Genomic DNA, 27588 nt, shown 5'->3' with positions numbered 1-27588 from the left:
CATTATGTGTTATGTCCCAAAGGAATTCTGTGGCCTGCTCTACGTGCTCTCTTTAACAAAGTAAGGATTGTAGAGCTTCACATCACTTTTCCATCAGGACGGAGCCTGCAGCTTAACAGTTCCAGGCAAAAATGATGACATGGCATGATCAAAATACAACATGTATGTATTATAAAAGTTTCCAGCTTACAAGGGGGAAAAGCAAAGGAAGCTTCACAAGCTCAGGCGAGCTCAGCACTTTATCTTAGTGCCAGTGACTCAGCACTTCCCTCCTCCTGTCCTCTAGTGTCACATACAATCTGTCAGCTGATCCTCCCAGCTCTGCCAGTACTAGCACCAGGCAAAACACACACCTAGCCATTGAACGACTCACAAAAGAGAAAGCCCCAGTGCAGTCACATTTTTCTACATCTGAGCAATTCATTAGCATTGCTTTCTTTCTCGATCAGTACCAGCAATGTCTTCTCAGGTGGTAAATACAGACCAACAGGTGAAGGAGCAGCATGACAGCCAGACTTTCATGTACACCAGGAAGAGAGGCTATGACGTAACCCGGGACCCCCACCTAAACAAGGTAATTAGGACTGATTGGTTGGAAACACTACAGGCCCCAATAGCGGAGTGTATTCTGAGGTATTTATGTCTGCGGTCCTGGCCTTATGTTTTTGAATGCCTGCACAGATTAGAAGCATTTGTTTACTGTTCTTGTTTTATATATTTATATTCAAAAAGACATTTTTTTCCTTCTGCACTATTTTATAAATATGGAGGGACAAATGTGGTATTTCCATGTGAAGTTCATTCATTTTCTCTCACTCATTCAGTCATCCTGAATGGAAACCTGAAAGAAAAAAAAGGAGACATACTTATGGGTGACATTCAGACATGATATTTAGATTCTGCTGCCATTTGCCACAGCTCTTAGCCCCCCGGTCACATCGGGTGTGATTTGGCATGTAATTTGCATGCTATGCGACTTGCAAGTCGTATGCCAAGTCGCACCCTATTGTCCGCTATTAGAGCGGTCATATTGGTGTGGTTCTGACCGGGGGCGGACTGACAACTCATGGGGTCTCCGGACAATAGGGGATCATGGGGCCCCTGTGTCTTTGCCCAAACTCAAAAAAGCCTATGAAAAAGGTACCAGGAGCATCTCATGGGGCCCCCTACTGACCCCGGGCCCTCGGGCAGTGCCCGAGTTTCCAAATGGTCAGTCCGCTCCTGGTTCAGACTTGGTCGGAGCCGCACCGATTTCTAAAGTAGTACATGCACTACTTTTGGTGTGATTTGCATAGACATCTGCGTTAGATTTCTAGCAAATCGCACCTCAAACCAGCAAGTCACCAGACTTTGAAATCATGCGACTTCACTGTAAGTCACACGATTTCAAAATCGGCTTTAATGTGACCGGGGTGTGTATGCCTCTTATAGGGGCCTTTGAGATTTTGAGCCTGTAAAAGCACCTCTATGCTATCCTATGTGTGAATGCACATGTAGGTGTTTACAGGGATATTAGATCAGCATTAACAGGATGAGAAAAAAACCCACCGCCAGCATGTTCAGGAGAGGAGTTTTTGGGCAGAGAAAAAACCTGCAACATGTAAGTGTGTCTAAATGCATCTAATCACTAGATGAGCTTAGTGCTTAAGCTTTCATTTATCTGATGGATAGAATATAATAATATTCTGGCACATCTTAGATTGTAAACTCCAAGGAGCAGGGCCCTCCTAACCCTCTTGTATTGAACTGTATCGTTGCTGTATTGTCTCCCTTTATATTGTAAAGCGCTGAGAAAACTGTTGGCGCTAAATAAATACTGTATAATAATAATAAAAATAATAATAATAAATGGAATCCATAAATGCTCAAACCCTTGACACGCCTAAACGCATGTGCAATACTTGGCGTTAGGCATGTTTTAAAAGCTGCTTTTTCTTGCCAGGAGTAAAAGAGGTTCAAGGGGAAAATTCAAACACCCTGTGTGCATGAGCCCTTATAAAATGCATATGTCAAAGTGCTTGTGAGCTTCTGTAATGATGGTGGCAGTCCCTGTAGGCATCTGAACTCTCATCATGAGCTCAGCATGTAGAGAACTTGTAACACCTCCATGCGAGCGAACCCTACAGGGAACAAATAGGTGCAACACCAAAAAGGCTGACAGTATTAAGCTCTTACACCAGTAGGTGTTTTGTTTGATCATATAGTGAAAAGTGGATCAGGAACTACAGGCACATGTAGCACTACCCCCTTAGGAGTTGCTGAGTTATTTTTGGGCTTCCTGTCACTCTGAACCCCACTCTGAAAGCCCAACCCCTGCTGACAGCACTGTATTCTGCTGACCAGAGTAAAGTACCACCAGAAAATAGACTCATACACAGATTAGAGTGAACTGATGTTTTGTTTATATCAACTTGGCTATGATTATAATAAGACAGCATAAAGCATTGTATGTGTAAATAATGACAATTATCATTCTTAGCAAATCTAAGCAAGGAAAACAACACATACAGTAAAATCTCAATCAGCGCTGGCAGGCCTGATATTCAGAAGTTAACCTCAAGTTTGATGTGTTTTCGGTCCCAGTGAGCAAAGGGAACTATCAAAGTGTGAACTAGCTCACTTTGGACTCTCAGGAGCTGATGGCAAGGTTTAGATCTGAGATAGGAAAAGAGCTCTTTAACCAATTCAATACCGGGCAATTTTACACCTTCCTGCCCAGGTCAGTTTTCAGGTTTCAGAGCTCTCACACTTTGAATGACAATTGCACGGTCATACAACATTGTACCTAAACTACAATTTTATCATTTTCTTCACACAACTAGAGCTTTCTTTTGGTGGTATTTAATCACCACTGGGGTTTTTATTTTTTGCTAAATTAACAAAAATTTTGAAAAAAAAAAAAGTTTTTCTTTGTTTCTGTTATAAAAGTTTGCAAATAAATAATTGTTCTTCATAAATTTAGGCCGGGATGTATTCTGCTACATGTCTTTGGTGAAAATAACCCAAATTAGGATATATTTTTTAGTTTGTAGGAAAGTTATAGAGTTCACAAACTATGGTATAGATCTGAATATTGATCAATCCTGAAGTACTGACAGCCAATCTAATTTCTTGAGGTCCAAGAATGTCAGAACAGTACAGATATCCCCCAAATGACCCCTTTTTGCAAAGTAGACAGTCTGACGTACTTCATAAGAGGCATGGCGAGTTTTTTGAAGTTTTTTTTTGTCATAATTTTTCGGAAAATGAAAAAATTAAAAAAATTAGTTTCACTATTTTTTTTACATATTGTCACCAGTGTAGTACAGCGTCATCATATAACTGGCATGGCGGTGATCAGGGACACTGACTGGTGACAGTATGAAAAAAAAAAAATTATATATATATATTTTTTTTTTTTTCTTTTTTTTAAGATTTTTTTTTCATATTTCACTATGACCAAAGTAGTACAATGTTACCATAGTAACATTGTACTACTTTGGGGAAGTGTTCAGTATTTTCTTTTTACACAATTTGCTTATAGCAAAGAATTACTTTGCTATAAGCAAGCATTTACCTGAATGACATCGATTCATTCAGGGTTTTTTTTTTTGTTTTGTTTTTTTGTGCTTAGCTGTGATTTTGCCACAGCTAATCACATGACATGTGCATGTGATTAGCTGTGACCATTCACAGCTAGGCAGCAGTATACAACGGATGGCATGAATGAAGCCATCCATTGTATACAACTGTCATGTGACCTGCTGTGTTTGGTCACAGCAGGTCACATGGTACCGGCAACGGGGCCGATACTCAGATCTGTCATCGGGCGTGTCCGAGGTACACGGCCGGTGACAGATCGCGCCGCTGCGCCACTCTGCAGGAGAGCAATCTGCGCATGTGCGGGAGGACGCCATATGGCGTCCACCCGGAACGCTGATGACATTTGCCGCCCGCCATTCGGCTATAGGGAGGGCGGCAAATGGTTAATTAGTGCAGTTAACGTCCCTTTAAATGCAGTGAGGAATCTTCTCTGCGCTCGTTGGGGCCCAGTTGGTGCACAAAAGTGACTCAGACCTTTTAAGTTGGAGAAAGGAAGATGGCAGTTCCTCAAACGATTAGTGCAACAGAAAAGATTCAAGTACTATTCCTTTAAGAGGCACTTGACTAGGGTTATGTCCCTTTTAATGTAAACAGGATGCAAATTTTGGGGTAAAAACATTTTGTCAGTTATCAGGAGCACTTGCTGGCAAGGGGCAACTACTCTCTGGACTGCAGTAGCCATTGGCAATGGTGTCAAATGTTCCTTAAAAAGGATAGGCTGATGGCTGAAATAATAATGATGTGGTTTGTCCTGTAGAGGGTGTGCACTGCAATCAACTCCAGTGACTGAATTATGCTGAGAATGTGTTCAGTAATATGCCAGGGGAACTAGGCCACAGCATATGTTAGCTATATTCAATGTCTGCAACTGTGTGCAGGAGAATTGGTAGGTTTGAAGGAAATGTCAGTGTTCACTTGTTTTTCTGGTGTATGGGACTCTCTCACCCTATCTGTGGCATCACTTAGGTCTCAATGATCTCTCACTCTCTGTAGATGGGGGCCCCCCGATGGTTCTCTGGTCCCCCCTGCAGTGCTCAGTCTGGACACAGCACTCTGGAGCACCTGCTGGCAGGATGTCTCCCTGGACAGGTTGGCAAGGCTAGTCGTCAGCGATTCCTCCTTGCTTCTCTCCTCTCCAACTCTGCATCCTGGTCCAGTACTCCATCTACACAACCCTCTCCTTACTCCTGCTCTCCAGCTCTCCCTCCACTCACCTCCTGTCCAGTCTCCCAGGCTTCTGTATATAAATGCCCCCGGACACATTCCAGCTCCTCTGGGAAATGTGGTCCTCTGATACACTGTTCCCTGACAAAGTCCTGCAGGTCAACATACAAAGTCCCTGAAGCTATTCTACAGAGTGTGAGTGCCACTGACTTGTAGGACACTGCCATCTTGTGTTTCTCTTAACAGCCTGCAACTTACATTATAGCAGGGTGTTACACACATACAAAAAAAATTTAATCGCATAGTGTATATATACAATGAATGAATGTATGTATGCTATAGTATATATTTAAAGGATATGCTAATCTTTTGGGAAAAAATATTAAATGCACATATTTTTGCAAGAAAAAAAAAGTGCATTTAATATGTTTTCCCTAAGGAGCCTGAAAAGCTTTGCACCTGTGATCAGTGGATCAGGGGTGCATTGCTAGACTTTTGCAGACAAGCCCTGTAGCTTTCATCCCATGCCTTCATACAGGCTGACTGTTTACAAGTTGCAGAGCTTGTTAATGAACTACGAGGCCGCTTATCAGTGACACTGCAGTCTATTCAGAACTACAAGCTGTCAGCCACAAAGGGTGAAGGTTTTTGTAGTTCAAGTCATTTACAGGAAACTGTAAATAAACGAGGAGGCCATGTGGGCGAAGCCCTCCATGGCTGCGTTATTTTAAAATAATGACAGAGAGCAATGGGAAAAGATCTCCTCTTGCCATTACTGGGAGGGAGAGAGGGAGAGGCTATAGCTGCTGAAGCATGTTACAAAGTCCACTCTAAATATGGGTAGAACATATAACATTCCAAAAGGTGAACATTAAAGTGTTACTAAAGTCTACTTTTTTTTAAAACAGTATTTAACCCAAGACCAAAAATGTAATATATTGCAACTTACCAATCATTAGATATACTGTATTAGTTTTCTTTTTTTTAGGCTTTTCCCCCCTCTGTTTTCCTCTGGGGAGCTGGCCAGTAACACACCTCTTGTATTATGCAGACACTTCACGGGGTGAAAATGCACAGGGGGCAGGTTGTGACAGCAGCATTGTCAGTCTTGGGGGAGGGGAGGGTTAGAAGTCACATAAGAGAGTCACAGACCCTGCCATAGACTATTGCTGGAAGAAAAGGCTGTCTGCAGAGAAGTGATTAAGAGCACAGACTTTGGCAGTAATTTAAAGGGGAACTCCAGGCTTACCTGTTTCTATCCCATTTGCTTCTACCTCTGATGCTAGGTTCAGTGCACATTCATTCCTCCTTTCCTGCACTGATCCTTGGAGTTTTCATTTAAAGGTGTTGCACGGGAACACTTCCTGTCTGTGTGACACTTGGCCTCCCACAGGACTAAAGTAAAACATCCCTTTGGCTAAGAGAGTGCCAAAAATAACTGCTGCATCATCTGTGGCAACCGTAATTTCATCAAAGAAGCCAGTTTAAATTGGTTTCTGCTGCACAGCCCATTCCTTCCCTGTGCCGCAGCTGGTATGGTGCTCAAAGTAGAGTCTATACAGTGTAATAATGACTTTATACATATGTGACCCAGGGGCCCAGTTTGCAATGGATTAGCATCATGCGTTCCCATGGTATGGGCAGGCTGGCTGCCAGCACCATAACAACCAATGACGCTCTAGGGCTAGGACGTATGGTGTCATTCATTGCTATGGTGATGGTGGCCAGCTCACCCACACCATGGCAACACAAGAATCTGATCCTGGGCAAATGACCTGCAGGGCTGCCCCCAGCATTCAGGAGAAGATGGGAGTCTGCCTCCTCCAGACCCCTTCCACCTCTTGCCGTCTGCCACCCTGCTGGAGCCAAAGGGTAGGGCACTGATGCTTAGAGGGAACTGTGTTATTGAGGGACTCCGTGATGGGGGTTGTGCGGTGAAGGGTGGGCGCTGATGTTATAGGGGGACTTCTGGTGTAATGACAGGATCTCTGATGTGAAGGGGAGCTTCTGGTGTGCCATTGTCCCAGGCTCAGGTTTCCTATTGATAAGTAACATTTATGTTTTTTTACCGTTTAGACTAGGGTACCTCAAGATTTTGCATACTTCTAAAATGTACTGAAGAAAGTTTATGAAACACTTCTGTAGACACTGCAAATTGTTTAACAAACTTGTGCTCAGAGTATAGTAAAGCCAGAGAATCAGCATGCTAGCCAGCAACTAGAAATTTTAGAATGAGATTTTATGCGGCAGCCAAAGCATTCCCTTTAAACTGCACATGGCTTAAAACTAGTATAGCATACATTTAAACAACTCACATTTTCAAAGTCCTGCTTTTTTTTACTGCCTGAGCTTATCCACATTAGACACTAGAAAATAGGGGTGCCAATATTCTTTCTTCAAAGGAACTGAGTTGGAATCTGATGTGTCATTAGCTTACAACAAAGAAAAACAGATAGAAAATTGGACAAACTATTAGCAGGTTTGTTTGCTGTCCTTCATACTCACAGCTTATGTTTTTCATTATCTGGGGATCGCACATTCAACAAAATGAAAAAAAAAAATGGGACTGCTTGATCTTCATGAAAATAAGGTCTTGTGTAGATGAGCAAATGCAGCTTGCTTTTAGACACTTGCATATGAGATTGAGATCTGAGACACTTCTGAAATCTGAGTTAATTGAAAGGGCCATTTAAAAGCAGTTGACCTCCTTCCGACCTGCCTTTGTCCTCCTCCCAGCTTCTTTTGCATTCCCACAGACATGTATGGGAAGAGATGTGGGTCTAATTTGAACAAATGGCCAAATGGTCCAAAAAGATGTCAGTTGGCAACTTTTCCCCCTCCCCAGGAATACATATTCATCTGTTTCTGCTTCCCTGCTGCTTCACTCAGCTGTCAGAAACAAAGAAAATATGGGATACATCAAGGTATGGAGGAGCATGTGACCCACGTCTTGTGACAGCACTGGGTAAGCCTCCAGCTTTCAGTGGTTGAATAGACTGGCTTGGGAATGAAGTAACATTGAAAAAGTGCTACAAGGGAGGTGACTAAAACAGACATGTTGATTTGCCTTCCATGGGCAAAGCACAGGTTCCTTTTAACTCAATTTTACTCAGCCTAGTTAATGCTAAAACTGCACTTTGAAGATAATGTTCAATGTATTAATGTTACATAGAGTATTGGTGGCTTAGGACAATGAATCTCAACCTTTCTGAGACCAGAACCAGGTAAATTCTTCCAATATATTGCATGCCAGAACAGTAAAGAATAAGGTTTATACTTCCACAACAAAGTACAGTTGTTCTCAAGCGTTTGTATACCCTGGCAAAAAACCTGAAATTTCGGCATTGATATTGACATTATGAGTGCTCATGCCATAAAACTGTCTTTTATTTAAGGATAGAAGCCATTTATTACCACATAGTTGTTTGGCTTCTTTTTAATGATAACAGAAATCACTCAAATGGCCCTGATCAAACGTTTACATACCCTGTAATGTTTGGCCTTGGTGCAGACACACAAGGTGACACACACAGGTTAAAATGGCAATTAAAGGTTAATTTCCCACATCTGTGGCTTTTTAAATTGCCATTAGTGTCTGTGTATAACCAGTCAATGAGTGTGTTAGCTCTTACGTGGATGCACTGAGCATGCTAGATACTGAGCCATGCATGGGGAGCAGAAAAGAACTATCAAAAAAAGTGCATAATAAGGTTATGGAACTTTATTAAGATGGAAAAGGATATACAAAGATATCCAAAGCCTTGAATATACCAGTCAGTACTGTTCAAACCTTTGGGTAACCTCAGGAGAAATGCAGGTTGCTCTAGGAAAAAACAGTGTGGTTGATTCGAGGACCACAATACAATGATACCTGAACAACAATGAGCTGCATGGTTGAGTTGCTAGAAAGAGGTCTTTACTGCGCCAATGTCACAAAAATGTTTACAATATGTCCGACAACACCTTGACATGCCTCACAGCTTCTGGCACACTGTATTCTGGAGTGATGAGGCCAAAATAGAGCCTTATGGTTACAACCATAAGCGCTGTATTTGGAGAGGGGTCAAGAAGGCCTATAGAGACAAGAATACAAGCGGGTAGATGGGGCTCTGGGTTTCCATATCCTTTTCCGCATGTGTTATACAGAGTGAGCATACAAGGCTTTTCAGATTCACCGATATTTTGATTTTGAGACACTTTTTCAAGTCAGTTTAGTAGTCTGTTACTACATGTGGAATGCACGGTGTCAGGTTTCCACTTGGAAAAAAGTCCTTCTGTCTAGGTGTTCGTGCACAACATTTTTGGTGAGGTTGGGAAAATTCGGGGTCTTGAGAAAGACAGGTGGTGGTAGGAGACCTGGACAAAGGTGTGGAGGAATGTCAGGTCTTTGTAGCCACTGTCTGTTTGTCTCTGGATGAGCGGCTTTTTCTTTCTGTTCTTCATGTCCGGTAGATTTTTAAAAAAAAGACTGCATGCATGGGTTAAATGTTTAATCATTTCCTATCCTGAGGGGGTGTTTAGGTGGAGGTAGTGATTTGTAGTGTTTTGCATATATTAGTAGTTTATTGGTAATAAAAATATGTTTCTGATGTAAACTTGTTTGTTTTTGTTTATTTATATATATATATATATATTTATTTTACTTATCTTTGTATATGTGTAAATATGTTGTTTTTAACAAGCTGTACAAAAATTTACACAGTATTAAGAACTAAGGGTATGCTGACTACTGAACAGGGGTAATTTCATTTGTTTACTTGTTGCCATATTTTGTTTTATGATTGTGCCACTCTGTTATGACCTACAGTTGAATATGAATCCCATAAGAAATAAAAGAAATGTGTTTTGCCTACTCACTGTTGAAATGTATGGAAATGTTGGAAGCTTCTGGATGGTCAAATCAAACATAAGAGTGCGCTAAAAAACATATAACTGTCTATAAATCAATATGTGAAAGTCCCATATATATTACTCATGTAACAAAATATATATAACACCGTGAGCGATCCACCACCAAATAAATCGAATGCACTCACCAGAGCTAAGTGCTGATCAAATTATAGACCAGCCTTAGCGCTCTTGCTCTGGGAGCGAAGAAAACAGCAACCTCCAGACTTTGGATACAATATTCTGCAGTATTAAATTCCAGCTGAAAGACACCCCTCTGTAGTATAGGCAGGTAATAAAGAGGAATACTCTGCAGCCACTCTTCCATGAGCGGGCAATCACCACAGCTCCATGTACATCGGGACCACATTCAAAAATAAAGAAGAATATAATGATGCAGCATGTCTTTACAATATCTATTTATTAAAAGGTTTAAAAGCCACTCACAAATAAGGTGTCTAGCTGACACCAGCATCAATCGCATAGGCAGGGAAAAAAACGCAGCTCTGCTCATTCAGCTGTCTCCCGACAACAGCAAGGAGCGTCCTGACGTCAGCATAAACCACTCCCTACGCGTTTCGTCACCACGACGTCCTCACGGGGCGGTTCTGGATGGTGTTGGATGTCACTGTGGTAGGGATGGGGGTTGTTGCGTGGGTTAGCGGACTCTGCAGTTGAATTGGTGGCCTTGTAGGGGATAAAGATTCTGAAGGGGGCTGGGAAGCACTCTGGGAGGTTGGGGGGGGATCTTTGGGAAACTGTGGGAGGAACTATGGAGAGCTGGAGGCTCTACCATAGAAGGTTGAGTGTCACTGTGGATGGTTTGGGGGGCACGGTGGAGGCTAAGCTCTAAGGTGGTCTAGGGGACATTAGAGGCCACTATGTAAAGTTGGGGGGACACTATGGGAGCTGAAAGAAACTGTGAGAGGTTAAGATATCTGCAGCTAGATGGAGGTCCAGGAGAGGAGACACTGCAGCCTGGCAATGAGTCATGGCCCAGTGGTTGAGAACCACTAAACTAGGAGATCACCAAGAACTTTAACAGATGGAGAAGATACCAGAATGGGGTAGGAAACAACAATTGTAAAGCTGGCCACACAAAATTCACTTTGTGGCCCCACCCAACATCCTTTGATTGAAAAATCAAAGAAATTGGGCGGGAAATTGTCTCCTGAACAGCTGGCAGCTGTACAAATATGCTGCATAGCTTGGATGGAGGATTATGTTAAAAAGATCTATTAGTGTATGGCAAGCCTAAATCTAAATTCTAGGCACAGCTAAGTCCTAGAACTTCCTAAAAATCACACTGCAAAGAAGCCAATAGAGCCTGGTCAGGAGCCAACTCCAGTCTGAGTGGACAGTAAAGGCACTGCAACATACTGATGTGGTGATCCCTCATCACCTCTGTACAGTAAAGCCTGGTACACACAATGAGAATGTTGGATATAAAATACCGCTTTCAGAGCGCTCATCCGACAATCTGATCAGCTTTCGAGAGCCGATCACAACAGTTCATGTAATAATGTCAAAAGGAACAAAATTTTCTTGTACGATAACAGAACAAACAATTTTAATTTAATTAGTACATCGTTCAAAAAAAATCGAGTGACCGGGACATGCTCGGAAAGGAAAGAATACATTACAATACAATACAATACATTACATCATCGCGGAAGGCTGTATTCTGTATTACGAGAATTTCTGTAACTCTAGTAACTTATTTGTTTTCGATATGAGACTAGCATGCAAAAAACAAACGGACAAACCAGGGGTGGACTGACAGCTCATGGGGCCCCCGGGTAATAGGGGATCATGGGGCCCCTATGTCCTTTCCCACACTCAAACCACACCCAAAAAAGCCTATGAAAGGTACCAGGGGCATCTCATGGGGCCCCCTACTGACCCCAGGCCCTCGGGCAGTGCCCGAGTTCCCAAATGGTCAGTCCACCCCTGGGACAAACACAATTCATGTGTACTAGGCTTAATCACCTCTGCCTCATTAGGTATAGACTCTCAGAAGTGCTGAGAGAGAAAAAAAGAGAAGCCTCTTACCCTAAGCATAAACCCAGTGAGTTTTGGGAAAAGGAGTTAAAGGGACTTCCATCTGCAATTGAGCATGGTGACTAAATGGACACTCTGCTACAATGATAGCTACATAAAGAAATGTGTATAGCTGTATATAAGTGTACAGCACAAAAAAGCTAAACACACCATGAAGAGAGCAGGGTATATGACTAGGGAATGAAAGAAGGCCATTTTATAGAGCACAAAGTCAAACTGACATTCAATGTACAGTATATACATATTACAAACAATCTAGTACATTATTGCCGGAGCCCTAAATATAACTATTGACAACTCTCCCGAATGAAAATACCCGTTGCAACTAAGTGAGGAGAGAACATTAAACATAATGTTTTGGATATTATATGTACACTTCAAAGGAGAAAAAGCATGGTGTACGCCAGGGCCACAGTACATAACATAGCTAGAGGGAAGAAAAGGACTGAATGTGAGGGGGTGGGCATACACAATTTACACACTACTGCGTTAAATGATATACAGTGAAATTCATGGAAAGTGTCTACAACACTCTTTAGAAATTCATTGTGACTCTGCATGACAAATCGTGCAGACGGCAGATTTGGGGCATGCACCACACAAGGACCCTTCATCCTCATTACTTCTGCAATCCCTTTCCATTGCTGCAGCTGTTGCACAGACAGAGCAGTGCCAAGGAGTTTTGCTGCTGAGTGTCAGAGTCTGATGGGGAAGTTGAGACATTAGTTTCGCATCAGGTCCACTCCCCCTGTTATTGACAGCAGCCAATAGATACCCCGCTATTGACGACAGAATCTGCCCACTGTCTACTGTCTGTCACAAGGAGTGAATGCACCTGATGGGGAACTAGTATCACAGCTTCCCTATCAGGTTCCAGCCACTGTCAGCATACTTAAAAACCAGTGACAGGAGGGTAGGGGCCAGCATCAGCAAACATGCCGCCCTCCTACACAACATACAGAGACTGGCACTCTGCCTGTCTCCATACGCCCACTTACATTTGGTCTTCATTAACCCCAGTTTCGTTATCTATTATTTTTGAATTTTGTGCAGTAATAGTGCAACTTTGTAAAGGTGGCACTATTATCAAGTACTTGAATCTATCACAAGTGTCTCTACAGTTTGTCAGTAAAGCCACTAAAACAGACAGCAGGAATTTTTGAATCTAGCACATGACTTTTTAAAGGGCCATACCACCAGAAATGTATCCTTAGGGCTTTGAATCCCTAATGAAGTGATTGTTTTTAGAAACATAGTAGGAGACATACCAAGGGCAAAATGGTCAGAAATAGCCCTTGTAAATTGTAATGTAAATGTGTAAATATAATTTCTATCAAGCATACATCAGCATAGTTATCAATTGCTGCATTGTGAGCATCGTTCTGCACATCTTGTAGTTTTTAAACAAAAGTACACATCTAGAATACACAAAGCCATGCCTATAATAAACCATTGTGCTGTCCAGCCCTTGTGTTCTTGTCAGCTGATATGTAAGCATGTTCATTGAACAGTGTGTGCATACGAAGGGAAGGTGCTGTATCATTGACTTCCCTAGTCCTATTCATACAGCACAAACTGCATAAACTGTGCATTTGCAACATATACATTTCCACAGCACACAATAATCTCAGTATTCCCTGCAATTACCAGCATTCATTATAGAGTGGCTTGGGAGTGCCTGTGTGCTTATGTTTTGTTAGCAATTCTCTCCAAGATATACTACAGAACCCCCTCTCAGGAAACAATTTGGCTAGTCTTGCAGTGTGCAGCGGTTGTTTTCTGATTAGTTTAGCAGTTTGTTCATCTGCATGTGACTGTAGAAGGAAGCTGCTTAGGGAGCTTCCTTCTTTGTGTACAAGGTTTCTAAAATAGTTTAAAATAGAAAGTTCTTGTAAAGTGAAATGTTTGCAGTAAAGAATACTACTCCTCTGTTCTCAAGAGGCAAATTCATTTGTATGAAACTATGAACAAATTCGTACCAACGCTTATGGTAATCGAATATACCAAATATTAAAGCACAAGTGGCTGCTGCTACCTATAAGTGATAAATCACCCCACAAACCATATGTCATGTATCCTTTCCTAATACAGGATGGCAGCCCTTGCCAAAAAACAACTCAATATGTATGTACAAACCAAATCACTAAAATAAAATACATTGGGCAGCACAGTGGCTAAATGGTTAGCTTTGCCTGCCTGGCAGTACTAGGGTCATTGGTTTGAATCCCAAAAACGGCACCACCTGCCTGGAGTTTGCATCTCCCTATCGTATTGACCTCTTGTTTTACCAAGTGAGTCAATATAGTACTGCTCTGCTGCTCCTTAGGTGGTTTCCCCCACTACTTCACTCTTACTATGGAACTCCAGAATATTTTCAGCAAGTGGCATACATTAGGGAAAGAAAAGAGGGCTCCATAAAGTGAAAGCACCATTTATTCTAAGAGAATTGCACTCACAGCATAAAACAGTTCTACAGCTTTAAACATGTATTTTGCCTCATCCAAGATGGCTGCAGGAGTAAACCACCAGAACTGGATTTGACATGTGGACTAGTGAACAATTAAGAGTTATTGTTTGACAAGTGCTGACATCCGGTATTAGGAAGGGATGTATGACACAATCTCATTTGTAGTCTATAAAATGAGTTGGGGAGCTGGTTTATAAAAGGGCAGTGTAAAAACCTGAATGAATGGCAGAAGATTAATTATGTTGGCCATGAAGTAGTAAGACTTTTATTTTTTCATTAGGTTCTGAAGGACCCATTCTGTCCCCTTCCCAGGGTTGAAACCCCAATAACTACATAGCAATGACTTTATGGCAATATCTGGCAAGTCCACGTTTATTTAATAATTTCATGCATTGAACACTACAGAGCCCAGATTGCGAAACCTCACCTGCTGCCATCTCAGACTCATCCAACTCTAGTGTCCTCATACAATATTCCTGATCCATTGGGTCCTTGTTGAGTAGCTGAGACCTGCTTGCAATCAGCTGCCTATGAGGTCTGAGATGCACTCTTTGGGCAATATACACTACTGCTGTACCTACTTTGCCTTTCTTTTCCTGTCCCATTTCAACTTTGACCCACTGTAGTAGCTGGCTAATGAATGAATGGCACCAGCCCCACTACACCTTTAAACTCAGGGCCCTCCTCCACCCCCATTGCTGACATCAGCATTACCCCCCCCCCCACACACACACACACACACTTTTCCTGTCTAATCTATTCTCCGCAATCCTGTACTTCCTCCTGCTAACCATCATTTTGAGCCCTGCATAAGGGTCATCCTCCACATGCAGCATCACATCCCCTGGCGCTTAGGGTTTAGATTTACTTTAAAGACATATTCCACATATATGCATCCATAAAAAAAAATCACCACACTTGTGCTCCATTGAGAACTATGAGTGGCAGATGGGACTTGTAGTCCTTAAAAGAAGAAGTACAGCCAAAGCTCTGTGGATCATAGGCGTGTGATTCGTTTTGCACTCCTGTGACGCATTTTCAGCTGACAGCAGGCTGAAGCCCTCTGCCGGCTTACATCACTCAGCTTCAGGCTGGAGAAAGCTCCTGACTTTTAAGTCGGGATCCACCCCAGAGTCTATAACGACAGCTGGCTCAGCCTCTCACTGATCTGCTGAGAACCTGAACCAGCTGCGAGCGGGGGGCAGAACAGACAACGGTGACTGACAATCACCCCTCTCTGCTCAGAGCGGCTGTGAGATGTCAGTGATCAGTGGTCATGTGATTTCTGAGTTCTCACACTTAGAGCTGGCGAGGGGACAAAAGAAGCATTTAGCCTCTGCTGCATCCACCTAGGTAAGTATGATTTTAATTTAAAAAAATAAATGCCATAGTTCTCTTTTAATTCATAGATCTCTGAACGGATGCTGCTGCTGCTGCTGTGCGGATATAATCATGCACAGCCATGCTAAATTCAAAAATTGTCAGAAGCATGCAGTGAATAGCACCTGTGATTCAGGTAGGTGGGTGGGCAGTTTAAGGATAGAGAACTGTGGAATGACAACATGTTTCATATTATACTATAAAATTGTATTATAAAAAAGTTGAACCATGAAGCAATGTCAGAAAAATGGAACTTTATTGTAGTTGACTAAAATAGGGAATAGTACGTTTCACATATAATTGACACCTGGGTGTAGTGGAAATGCAAGCAGAAACATGTGTTTTCCTCCTTCAGTTTGGCAAATGCACAAAATATACACCATTATTCCTTGATAGCACCCCAGACATGATTGGTTCAGTGCCAAAATTCGGTACTTGAGCTTCTTTGGAAGATTTGTCAAGTGACAAGCAGGTCAGTCGAGTCAATGGACTGTTTGGCAAAAAAACACCTAAAACACACAACACAAAGTGCAATGCGTCACTACTCGCAAATGTGAATGTAGCCTTAAGCAGCCTACATCTCTGGAGCTACTAAATATACCCGGCAGTGTCTCTTCCAGATTTATCCTACATGATCCGCACTTTTTCTCAAGTTCAATGAGGCAGATGGGACGTTTTTTCATATAGTCTGGGAATGCCCCCCTTATCCAGAGTTTTTGGCAGGAAGTGGTAAGGGATGTTTACACAGTAGGTGATCTGTCTGTGGGGCTGGATCCTAAGGTCCTTCTTTTAGGCATTTGTGACTCAGTGGCCCACTCTACCCATAAAAAGATTTTTGTACTTTATGAAAGTTTTTATGCTAGGAATGCTTTCCTTAAGCACTGGAAACTATCTGTACCCCCTACAATTACACAGTGGTGCTCACTGATTGACTCTGTATTGCCTCCGTACAAATTAACTTATATTGGGCGCAAGTGTCTCAAAACATTTGACAAAATTTGGGATGCTTTGGTGGAGGCCAGAGCTTTGAATATCTGAAGTCTCCTCTGCCATTTTGAATGTTTTGCCATGGTAGCTGATATCCCATACCTACACTGATATCTCCGGGTACTGTGGGACCGAGTATTTTCCCCTGGATATCTCCTCTGTTGAGGATCCCCTCTCTCTTGCTTCTACCTCCTGAGGAGTTATTCCCCCCAGTTTCTTTCCCCTCTTCTCTCCCTCCCCTCCCTCCCTTCCTTCTTTCTTTCTTTCCCTAATGTCCTCTACTTTTTTTACCTTTTACCTCAGTACTCCCTAGAAGGGGACAGCGGGAATCCTCTTATGTCCAACTGATCCCCAAGCGACAAGAAGGTCACCTTACTAATCACCTCTTTAACCCCTGAAGAGGTATCTTGGGAATGGCCCTTAAAGGTGTTAATGTTTTTTTTCTTTTCTGAACAGTCTTTAATGTTATTGAGTCTGATTCTCTGCATTGCGGATTGGATATTGGATGTTCTTCTATCCTTGAATATCTTCTTTTTTTGAGGTGATTGTAGCCGTATTAGTGCATTTGCGACAGAAACTGCTTGGACCTTGAAGAAGGGGACACTCCCCGAAAGCTTGTCCTCAAAATTGTATGTTAGTGCAAGTAAAAAAAGTATCACGGACAGTACTCAATTGTTTCTTTTTTTGACTATGATTGCAAATGTGCTTCACAGTACTATGCACTTAATGTTTTTATTGATGAATAAAAACATTTCTGGTAAAAAAAAAGAATATAAGCACCAGGTACCATTTTCTTTACTGCTCCTAAAGATGCAAAACGAAGCTTGGCCTGATTTTGGTTTTAACAAGCTTTACTAGAATAACCTTTGACTATGTAGTTTCAATGACTGACATAAATTTTCTCTGGGCAAGATAGTGTTTTGTACCTTAGATAACAGCTCCTATCTTCTAACATTGTTCATACTAATGCTGACTGCAGCTTATTTGTATCTTCATGCAAAGTTCAATCACACAATTATGCGAATTTTTCGCTACTAGCTTATTCTCCTATTATAGCTTGATAATTCCCACTAATGTTTTACTGGGTAATCCAACCATATCAAACACATTAGGTAACTCACTAGAAAAGTACTTAAGGCAGTATACCATGACAACCTGTCAGTTGTCTTGATCAGTCAGTTTTGCAGTATCAAATACAACTACTTATTTTTTGCTTTAAAGTGGTTCTAAAGGTTGTAATTAAAAAAACAAAAAAAAAATATATTATACTTTCCCACTCTGTACAATGGTTTTGCACAGAACAGCCCCGATCCTCTTCTTTTTGGGTCCCTCACTGGCAGTCCTAGCTCGCCTCCCGCTCTCTCCTCGTTGGTTCACTGGCTGTTATTGACAGCCCATGAGGAGACAGAGGCTCCAGAGAACAGCTGCTCTCCTGCACATCGTTGCATCAAGATGGGGCTCAGGTACAGTTGCAAGAAAAAGTATGTGAACCCCTTGGGATTACGTGGAGTTTTGCATGAATTGGCCATAAAATGTGCTCCGAATGTCATCTAAGTCACAACAATAGAAGAATACAGTCTGCTGAACATAATACTACACAAACATTAGATGTTGCCATGGTTTAAGTGCACATAACATGTAAACATTCACAGTGCAGGGAGGAAAAAGTATGTGAGGCCCTAGCTTAATGACTTCTCTCAGTGCTAATTGGAGCCAGGAGTGAGCCAACCTTGACTCCAATCAGTGTGATGATATTGGATGTGTTGCTGACAGCTGTCCTGCCCTTAAAAAACACACACCTGTTTTGGGTTTACTGGTTTCAAGAAGCACTGTCTGATGTGAACCATGCCTCGCAGAAAAGAGCTCTCAGAAGACCTACGATCAAGAATTGTTGACTTGCATGAAGCTGGAAAGGGTTACAAAAGTATCTCCAAAAGCCTTGATGTTCATGTGTCCACGGTAAGTCAGACTGTCTACAAATGGAGAAAGTTTAGCACTGTTGCTACTCTCCCTAGGCGTGGTCGTCCTGTAAAAATGACTGCAAGAGCACAGCGCAGAATGCTGCATGAGGTAAAGAAGAATCCCAGAGTGTCAGCTAAAGACCTACAGAAATCTCTGGCACATGCTAACATTTTTGTTGACACATCTACAATAAGGAAAACATTAAACAAGAATGGAGTACATGGGAGGACACCACGGAGGAAGCCATTGCTGTCCAAAAAGAATATTGCAGCACGTTTGAAGTTTGCAAAAGAGCACCTGGATGTTCCACAGCACTACTGGCAAAATATACTGTGGACAGATGAAACCAAGATTGAGTTGTTTGGGAAGAACACACAACACTATGTGTGGAGAAAAAAAGGCACAGCACACCAACATCAAAACCTCATCCCCACTGTAAAACATGGTGGAGGGAGCATCATGGTTTGGGGCTGCTTTGCTGCCTCAGGGTCTGGACGGATTGTTGTCATTGATGGGAAAATTAATTCCAGAGTTTATCAAGTCATTTTGCAGGAAAACGTACGACCATCTGTCCGCCGACTGAAGCTCCGCAGAGGATGGGTGATGCAACAGGACAATGACCCAAAGAATACAAGTAATTCAACAAAACAATGGCTGCAACAGCACAGAATACGCCTTCTGGAGTGGCCCAGTCAGAGTCCTGACCTCAACCCGATTGAAATGCTGTGGCATGACCTTAAGAGAGCGATTCACACCAGACATCCCAAGAATATTGCTACACTGAAACAGTTTTGTGAAGAGGAGTGGTCTAAAATTACTCCAGATCGTTGTGCAGGTCTGATCTGCAACTACAGGAAATGTTTGGTTGAGGTTATTGCTGCCAAAGGAGGGTCAACCAGTTATTAAGTCCAAAGGTTCACATACTTTTTCCTCCCTGCACTGTGAATGTTTACATGTTATGTGCAATTAAACCATGGCAACATCTAATGTTTGTGTAGTATTATGTTCAGCAGACTGTGTTCTTCCATTGTTGTGACTTAGAGGACGTTCAGAGCACCTTTTATGCCCAATTCATGCAAAACTCCACGCAATCCCAAGGGGTTCACATACTTTTTCTTGCAACTGTAAGTATAAGAGGCTGCATGCAGACTTTTTTTACTGTAATGCAGAGATTGAATTAGGGAAAAAAATGTCTGCCTTTAGAATAATTTTAAGTAAATGGCATAGATATAAAGATTTTTTAATTATATATAACATTTATATTATTAAAGAAGAAGTATAGTGCAAGCTCTTTTGGCTGTACTTCTCCTGTGGCTCACAGCATTGCAGTTTGTTCTGCACCCCTGTGACCTGTTTTCAGCTGATAGTGGGCTGAAGCCCACTGTTGGCTGATTTCACTCAGCTGGTCCAGGCTGGGGAAAGATGCCGACTTTAAAGTGAGTCCAGAGTCTGGAGTGGCACCTGGCTCAGCCTCTCAGCAATCTGCTGAGAGCCTGAGCCAGCTGCTCCCTCCACAGCTCAGTGCTCAAGTGAACACAGGGGGGAGGGGCACACAGCAGTGACTGACAGTCACTACTCTCTGCTCAGAGCTGCGATGAGAACTCAGAAATCAGCGGTCATGTGATCACTCTCGCTGAACTCTTTAATTTCATCTACAGCTCAAAGCAGGGGACCACACATCCATCACACTGAAAACAGTACCAAATGCTAATAACTATATTGCGTTTTTGTGACCAAACTTATTTTTATTGAATAGGTAAATAAAGTATGTATCACATTAACATTGCTCCATAGTTATTAAATCTGCTTCAAAGACTATTGAGATCTAATATTCTCCTCAAAGGTAAGCCTCAGAAAGTTGAGGTGACCTACATAAGAGCTTCCCAACTTTAGTGTATTATGTACAACTTTATTACAGTAAATACTACCACATATGTCCAGGGATAAAGTGTATGTTACCCTAAATAGTACATTTTTTTTCAATGTTCACATACAGTATGTGTATTTTATCAATCCTAGTACAGTATCTATTCTTTTTATGTACTTCTTTTATCTGAAATATCTGGTTGATCCTGCCAGACACTTCCCTTCCTTGTTCTAAACTGACCACACAAAGTACAGAAGCTGATCTGTGTTGGTGTGGTCAGGTTTAATTTTTTGGCTGGCCATTCAATGTAAAGGAAGCCTGCATCACAAGTATAATAAAAGCGCCACACCCTTAATACTTTAAAGCAGCAATTCCACCTCAAAGAAACCAAATAAATTTCTTAGTGCTATAACTTAAATGAAGGAATGCGCTAAAACCACAAACTATTCCTAATTTAGTGTAGAAACATTAGTGCAAAAGATATATATATCTATTCTCAATTAATATAAAAAAAATCAAAATTATGTGCAAAACTATTTTTTAGTGCATAAGTAATTTAAATAATTAAATTTGTGAATATAAAAATTGTCCAATTTTGAATTTCTTCAAATGTCCAAACAAATCCTTTTCAAATTCAAGTGCTCTCAAAGAAATTGTGCCAAAATCCACCACCAAAGTAAAGTTGGGTAACTCACCAGAGCTGCATGCTGATCAATCTCTAGATCAGCAAAAAACGCCTTTTGCTCTGGGAGCAGATGCAATAAATCAACTTCTCAGGTGTGATGATCAATAGCTACACAATCATCCATAAGGTAGGTATCCACCACTCAATATAACGATTCCAGGAGCATTATATCACTCTCTCTTTTTATATCTCTCCACCGAGGTCATGTTAGGGAATGAAAGAAAAAATCATGGTGCAGCCAGTTTTTTTATAAAAGTATCCAACAATTTAATAAAGATTTACACTCACAAAAAGGGTGTCTTCACCGACACGAGTATAACAGCATAAAACAGCAAATTGTATAACAGTCTCCTGCTCCCCACACACTCACTACAGCGCTCGTGACTCAATCCTCTCCACAGACATCAGCATCCAGCAAGCCAGGCCCTACTAGTTTCATCATGAATGACATCTTCAAGGGCCGCCGATCAAGGCAGTTCATGTGAAATTATCCGAAGGGACAAGCACAAACATTTTTCTTGTAAGATACCAGAATAACTGATTTTCATTTAATCAGTACAGTATTTATCCATAAAAAATTGAGTGACCAAGATGGCACATGATCGGAAACAAAAGAATATATTACAATACAGTACATCATTGCGAGAAGTTGTATTTTGTCTCACAAGAATTTTCATAACTCTAGTAACCTATTTGTTTTCAATATGAGACTAGCATACAATAAAAAAGGATGATCATTTGTCCGATATTCTAATTGTTTGTACCTTTACACTTTTGTTTGAACTTTTACCACCAAAAAATAGAAGCAGGTTAGCACAATGAAAAAGTAATTTTATAATTCTCAAATTTAATATGAAGTTACAGTTTACCCTTACTCTTAACCTAACCCATTAGCCTAATCCATAATCCTTCTTTCAACACAGCCCCTGTATCAAAATGAATAAAACCCAACTGTGAAAACTAACCCTTATCCTAATCCATAAAATGAACCTAACCTAGTCCTTAATCCAATCGCTCAAACTTGACACTAAAAGAGACATTGTCACCAGACCATTTATTTCAACAACAATCTTCCCATATGTTTACATGTGTGTTGAACATATTTTATGCATATGACCTACCTGTACATGCCTCCCTTGTGTAGACACCCAAAAGCTCGGAGATCACTGCTGGATGCCACCATCTTGGATGAGATCTCAGCAACCCCAGAAGCCTCAGAACAGTCACTCAGAAGACAATCTATAATATTTCTGGAGCTGGGCCAGCTTAGATAGTAATAAAACTCTTTGAAGTGGAGAGGGCTATGGTATGACAGAAGGGAGGGGGCTGTGATAGGAAGCATGCTTTCTGAAGTGTAAGTTACCTTGCAAGTTCAAAAGCATATTGAAAGTCAATAAAAATTATTATAGACAATGACTCACCCAAGCTCTGCTACTCATCAGAAAGATGTGAGAGGAGTGCTGGTGCTCAGGCTGGTGTTTAAATGCAAGATATATGACAAAGTAGCAAGAAAATCATATCCTCATCATAATGACTTTATTGGCACACAGTGGAAAATATATAATCCATGAAAGCTGACGCATTTCGGCCACAGCCTTTCTCAAGGCTTTGAGAAAGGCTGTGGTTGAAACGCGTTAGCTTTCATGGATTACATATTTTCCACTGTGTGCCACTAAAGTCATTATGATGAGGATATGAGTTGCTGGCTAGGTTGTCATATATCTTGAATAAAAATCTTTCATGGAAAGGAAGTAAAAAATACTGCAAGTACTTATTCGATAATCAAGTAATTATACTTACAGTGATACTAAAGGTTTAAAATGTTTTTTAGCCTTAATACATTCCTTGCATTAAGCTAAAAAAATGTTTTTTTTATGTCTATGTCCTTCCCCTTTCATGTGTGAAGGGAAAGAGTGGGGAGAAGAGATCCAGCTTTGTGCACGGCTGCATCTCTTCTCCCCTTTCTTCCTCTTCACACAGGACTTGAGCAGCAGCAGGAGCCATTGGCTCCTGCTGCTGTCAATCAAATTCAGTGAGGAAGTGGGGGTCAGGCTAAGGTCCGCTGTGTGTGTCTATGGAGTACAGCCCAGGAACACTGTGTGCCCCTATACCAGCCGCTTGCTATGGGGAAACACAAAGAGTATTAGCCAAGACCACAAGTGGGGGACCTGAGAAGAGGAGGATTGAGGCTGCTCTGTGCAATACCATTGCACAGAATAGGTGAATATAACATGTTTGTTATTTTAACAAAATTTAACTTTACTAACACTTTGATTGTTCTATGATATTTACTTCCAATTTTTTTTAAAGTTGGTAACAGCGTCTCTTTACCCTTATCCCTAAACCTAACTCTTAACATGAACTCTCCCACAAATCCAACTTCTACTTCTATGTTTACCTGAATCCCGTAACCACTGGAACGCACGTGATTCCACAGTCTTTATATCTACAAAATACTGTTTAGTGCATCAAAACTGACAGTCTCACAGAAACAAATAAATCTTTTTTTTTAAATTAAACATTTCTGTTACATATGTTTTCATGCGCGCAAAAAGGATATTTTTGCCTTACTGAGCCTACCTCAAAGAAGAACTTCATTAAAACCAGCAACTGTTGAGACAATGAACACCTTGGTCAGGACTATGTACAGCATAATATATAGAGTGCAGGGGTCAGGAGTAGGTAACAAACAAAATAAGATATACAGTAGAGAGCAGAGGCCAGGATGAGCACCACATTCATACCAGAGTCCTCCCTCACATCAAAGCCCCCAGCATCCCCCCTATAAATCAAAGTCCACAGCTTCGCCCCTTACATCCTCCAGAGTGCCCCCCCCGAAGGCCAATCTACATCCTTCAGAGTGCCCCTTTACTATACATCAGTGCCCCCAGAGTACTAACTTACATCAGTGCCCCCAGAGTGCTCCTTATATCCTACAGAGTGCCCCCTTACGTCCTAATTCAGAGTGCCTCCTTAAACATACCTTCCTTGCGAGCCACGAGCAAATGTCGGGAAAATGCTTGAAAAAAATCGTTGATAGCTCTGAACTGCACATGTGCAGTTCTGGAGCCAGCGGGTTCAACCTCAACTTGTGCAGCGGGGCATGTGAATGTAAGCTACATCTGATGAGCGCCACCACACAGGACATGCCCCACTGCTCAATGCAAGTCTTCGTCCAGCAGTTCTCTAATCGGTTGGCTCTGGGATGCATGCGCAGGTCAAAGTCGCCGACACAGATTTTTTTGTTGCACTTCCCTCCTGTTTACAAACATTTATGGACAGAAGAAAAGTGCCTTTTTTTTTACACACCCTCCTTAAATTTACGGATTGGTTGTCAACCCTGTCAATATCTAATTATAGCCAATCTGAATATCTACTCAGGATGTAAGGAACTTTATTGAAACAAGATCATTGTAAATTTTATTATTCCCTGCTTCCTTCATTGTACATAATCATTGTTATATATACTCCTGTTGATTACACAATTCACGCTTTGCTTCAGAAACAATTTGCAATCACATAGTATAATGAAAATTTCCCCGTGGAGCAAAGTACCAAATGTGCAATTATGTTTTCCTAGGAATTCAAAAGAACTCTTAGATGTGATCCAACAGGTGTACGTACGCCTAATTATTTTATATGTTACGGACCGTAATTTAACAGATATTACTTTTTACTGAAAAGATTTATTTAATTATTTAATAACAAAATATGAATCCACAGAAATCCTTAACAGGAACCATTTCTAGTATTTATTTTTTTAAATAACAGAAGTAAACACTGATTCCCCATTTATGAAGCTCTGGTCTTTGAAGTACAGTATTACTAATTGTGGATGAGATTTATGTTTGCTACAGGCTAGAAAAATAATGCTAAGCAAATAAATGTCAGTATCTTTATTTCCTATCTTTACTTGACTTTCTTGCTTTGTCCCTATTCCAAACTTTCAACTAAATACAGAAGGGAGGATGAGCAGTCTGTCTGGGACTTTTTACTTTTTTCACATAAAATATGGTATTCCCATAAAATTCCTTATATGAATAAATACAAATTATCTGACTCTCTGGCTCAACATTCAAAAAATTCACTGACCGGTGATTGTATACAGTTTAATTGCTGTAAACATAGTTATGTTAATTCAGCTTATAACGCTTTCTATGTTACCATGATTATACTTTTGGTTGAGAGGTCTGTAATAAGATGCCCAATTTGTATGAAACAAAAAAATCACAAATATGATAGCTTAAATCAAACTTACTCATTTGTACAAGCCTCCACAAAACCACTTTATTTAACTAGTTTAAGTATTAATAGATAGATATAAGGTGTTCGTAAGTTTAAAAAGGCAGTTTCTAGTTGCACTGGGGATGCTGTCTTTGTGTTTTTTAATTTTGCTATTTCATTAATTTGTAATATTCAAAGCAACTCACCCATCTACCCATGTCTCCATGTTATATTTTGTTGAGAATTCACTTTGAAAACACCCCCTAGCATTTCTGTCTGTGGCCATCTTGATTAAGGGCAAATAATTACCTTTGCTTAGGTATGCAGGCAGGATGGTGTGCTTAGCTGAGAAAGCCCCTCAATCAGATGAAAGAAAAAAAATGCCCATGAAAACTCCTGGGATGTATGATGGTATTGTGGCCTAGGCGAGAAGCCAGAAAGTAACCGAAGAAATGTAAAATTATTAAAATAGTTAATGCTGATTGAGAGAGTTTAGTTCTGCTTTGCCTACCCCCTTCATGCCCTGGCCAGTTTTCTGCTTTCAGCGCTATTGCACTTTGAATGACAATTGCGCAGTCATGCAACATTGTACCCATATGAAATTTTTACCTTTTTTCACACAAATAGAGCTTTCTTTTGGTGGCATTTACTTGCCGCTGGGTGTTTTATTTTTTGCGCTATAAACAAAAAAAGAGCAAAAAATTAAAAAAAAAAGTTTTTCTTTGTTTCTATTATAAAATTTTGCAAACAGGTAATTTTTCTACTTCACTGATGTGCATTGATAAAGCTGCACTGATAGGCTTTTTGATGTATAGCTGAAATATCCTAAAAGGCAAACATTTTACACCTTTCAATTAAAAAACATCCTTCTTGGAAACAGGAATGGTAACTATAATAGTTTCAATTTATTTGGGAGTTTAAAAACATATAAAAACAACTCTGGGATATCAAGTAAATAAATGCATTGCAAAAAAATTACCTAAAGGAGTTTTTTTCAATGATGTATACTGTATATATTTTGTGTAAAAATTCTTCTTTGAATCACTCAAGAGCTCTGGGCTTTGGATGCCAAATCAATTTCATTGGAAGTTTGTCCTGGTGAAAGCACAATATGGGCATTCTTTCTTAATAATCAATTGCTTTCAATAGTACACTGTGCCTTTCTGACATTCTAAGTTTAATTTATGTCTAATGGGTAAGAAAAACAGCATGGAAGCCTTTATCTACAAACTCTTCAAAAACTGTTAGTAGAAGGAAATACGTCAGGAAAATAGGAAATGAAGGTAAAACCAAAACAGGAGAAAAGCCGAAGGAATATTTTACACGGTAAAGTGGAACCTTTGTGAGTGTGTACAGACTCTTCGTGAGCAGCAGAGTTTGGATTAGGGCCTCTATATAACAGTAAACTTCTATTTTGCATCCTATTTAGACAACAAATCAATTGACTGTGTAGGTCTCAGCTGTATACACAGGAGAGAAAGCGCCTTGTGCACTTCAGGTTATTTTTATCTTGACCTCTTGTAGTGGTATACGAACGAGAGCATCTGAATTGGTTTTTGTGTACAGAATGAATGCCATATTCTACGTCAAGTTCTCTTTAAAGCTAATGAAGTGGTTTAATTTGGACACCTCTATTTTTCTCCTGTCAATACGTTTGACCTTTCAGTGACTGAGTTGCTGGTTGTAGCATAGCACGTTGTTCTGCAGGTACAGTATACCAAGGCAACGCCAGACGATACAAAGAGTCTCTTATATTCCTAGCAAGGCATAGTTGAAATAGCCTGCCTTTACAGTGATGCAGCTTTCTTTATTTTTCTGACTTGCAAAGTATTACTTTACTTCTTATCTTCACCATGCAGGCTATCATACTTATTGCCAGTATCATGATATCTAATCTTTTCAATATGCTAGTATTACAATCAATGATTTAATTGAAGTTAGGTAAATGGAAGAATAATTTGTTTCTAAGATTACATAGATTGGGCTCTCCCAAGGCTAGCCTACATTCTTATAACTGAAGTATGTCATTTTAAAACAATTAAAGTCTTGTGGCAATCTATTCTGAAAACAGTATGCAATAATGGATTGTCAAAACTGACAGCTTAGCCAATAGTGGGTACAAATGTAAAGCGTGCCTGCCTACATCACACATCTACACAATAGAAGTTATATGCATCCTCTAATGAAACATATGCTATTTAATGTTATAATAGTCAGTGTAATTCTTTTAAAATCTGCAAAATAATGAAGAATTTTTAAGAATATTAAGGTAGTTAATTGGTTTAAAGTGTACCTCCAGATATTTTTGCAATTTTGAACAAA

General features: G+C 40.6%; 1 protein-coding gene across 2 annotated transcripts in view; it reads left to right on the top strand.

Moving 5' to 3' along the window:
* The first annotated feature begins 300 nt into the window (after positions 1-300).
* Positions 301-27588, top strand: part of ME1 (malic enzyme 1) — a 370919-nt gene continuing 343631 nt past the window's right edge. For both annotated transcript variants that reach the window (XM_089693104.1, XM_089693103.1), the window contains exon 1: positions 301-574. In XM_089693104.1, coding sequence (XP_089549230.1) covers positions 458-574 — 117 coding nt within the window. In that variant the 5' untranslated portion in view covers positions 301-457. The remainder of the gene's footprint in view (positions 575-27588) is intronic.

Source organism: Staurois parvus, unplaced genomic scaffold, assembly GCF_062004578.1.
Source record: "Staurois parvus isolate SC_StPar_1 unplaced genomic scaffold, SC_StPar_1.0 ptg000613l, whole genome shotgun sequence".
NCBI classification, from domain to species: domain Eukaryota; kingdom Metazoa; phylum Chordata; class Amphibia; order Anura; family Ranidae; genus Staurois; species Staurois parvus.
The sequence above is the reverse complement of the archived record's forward strand: the minus strand, read 5'-3'. Positions and strand labels throughout refer to the sequence as shown.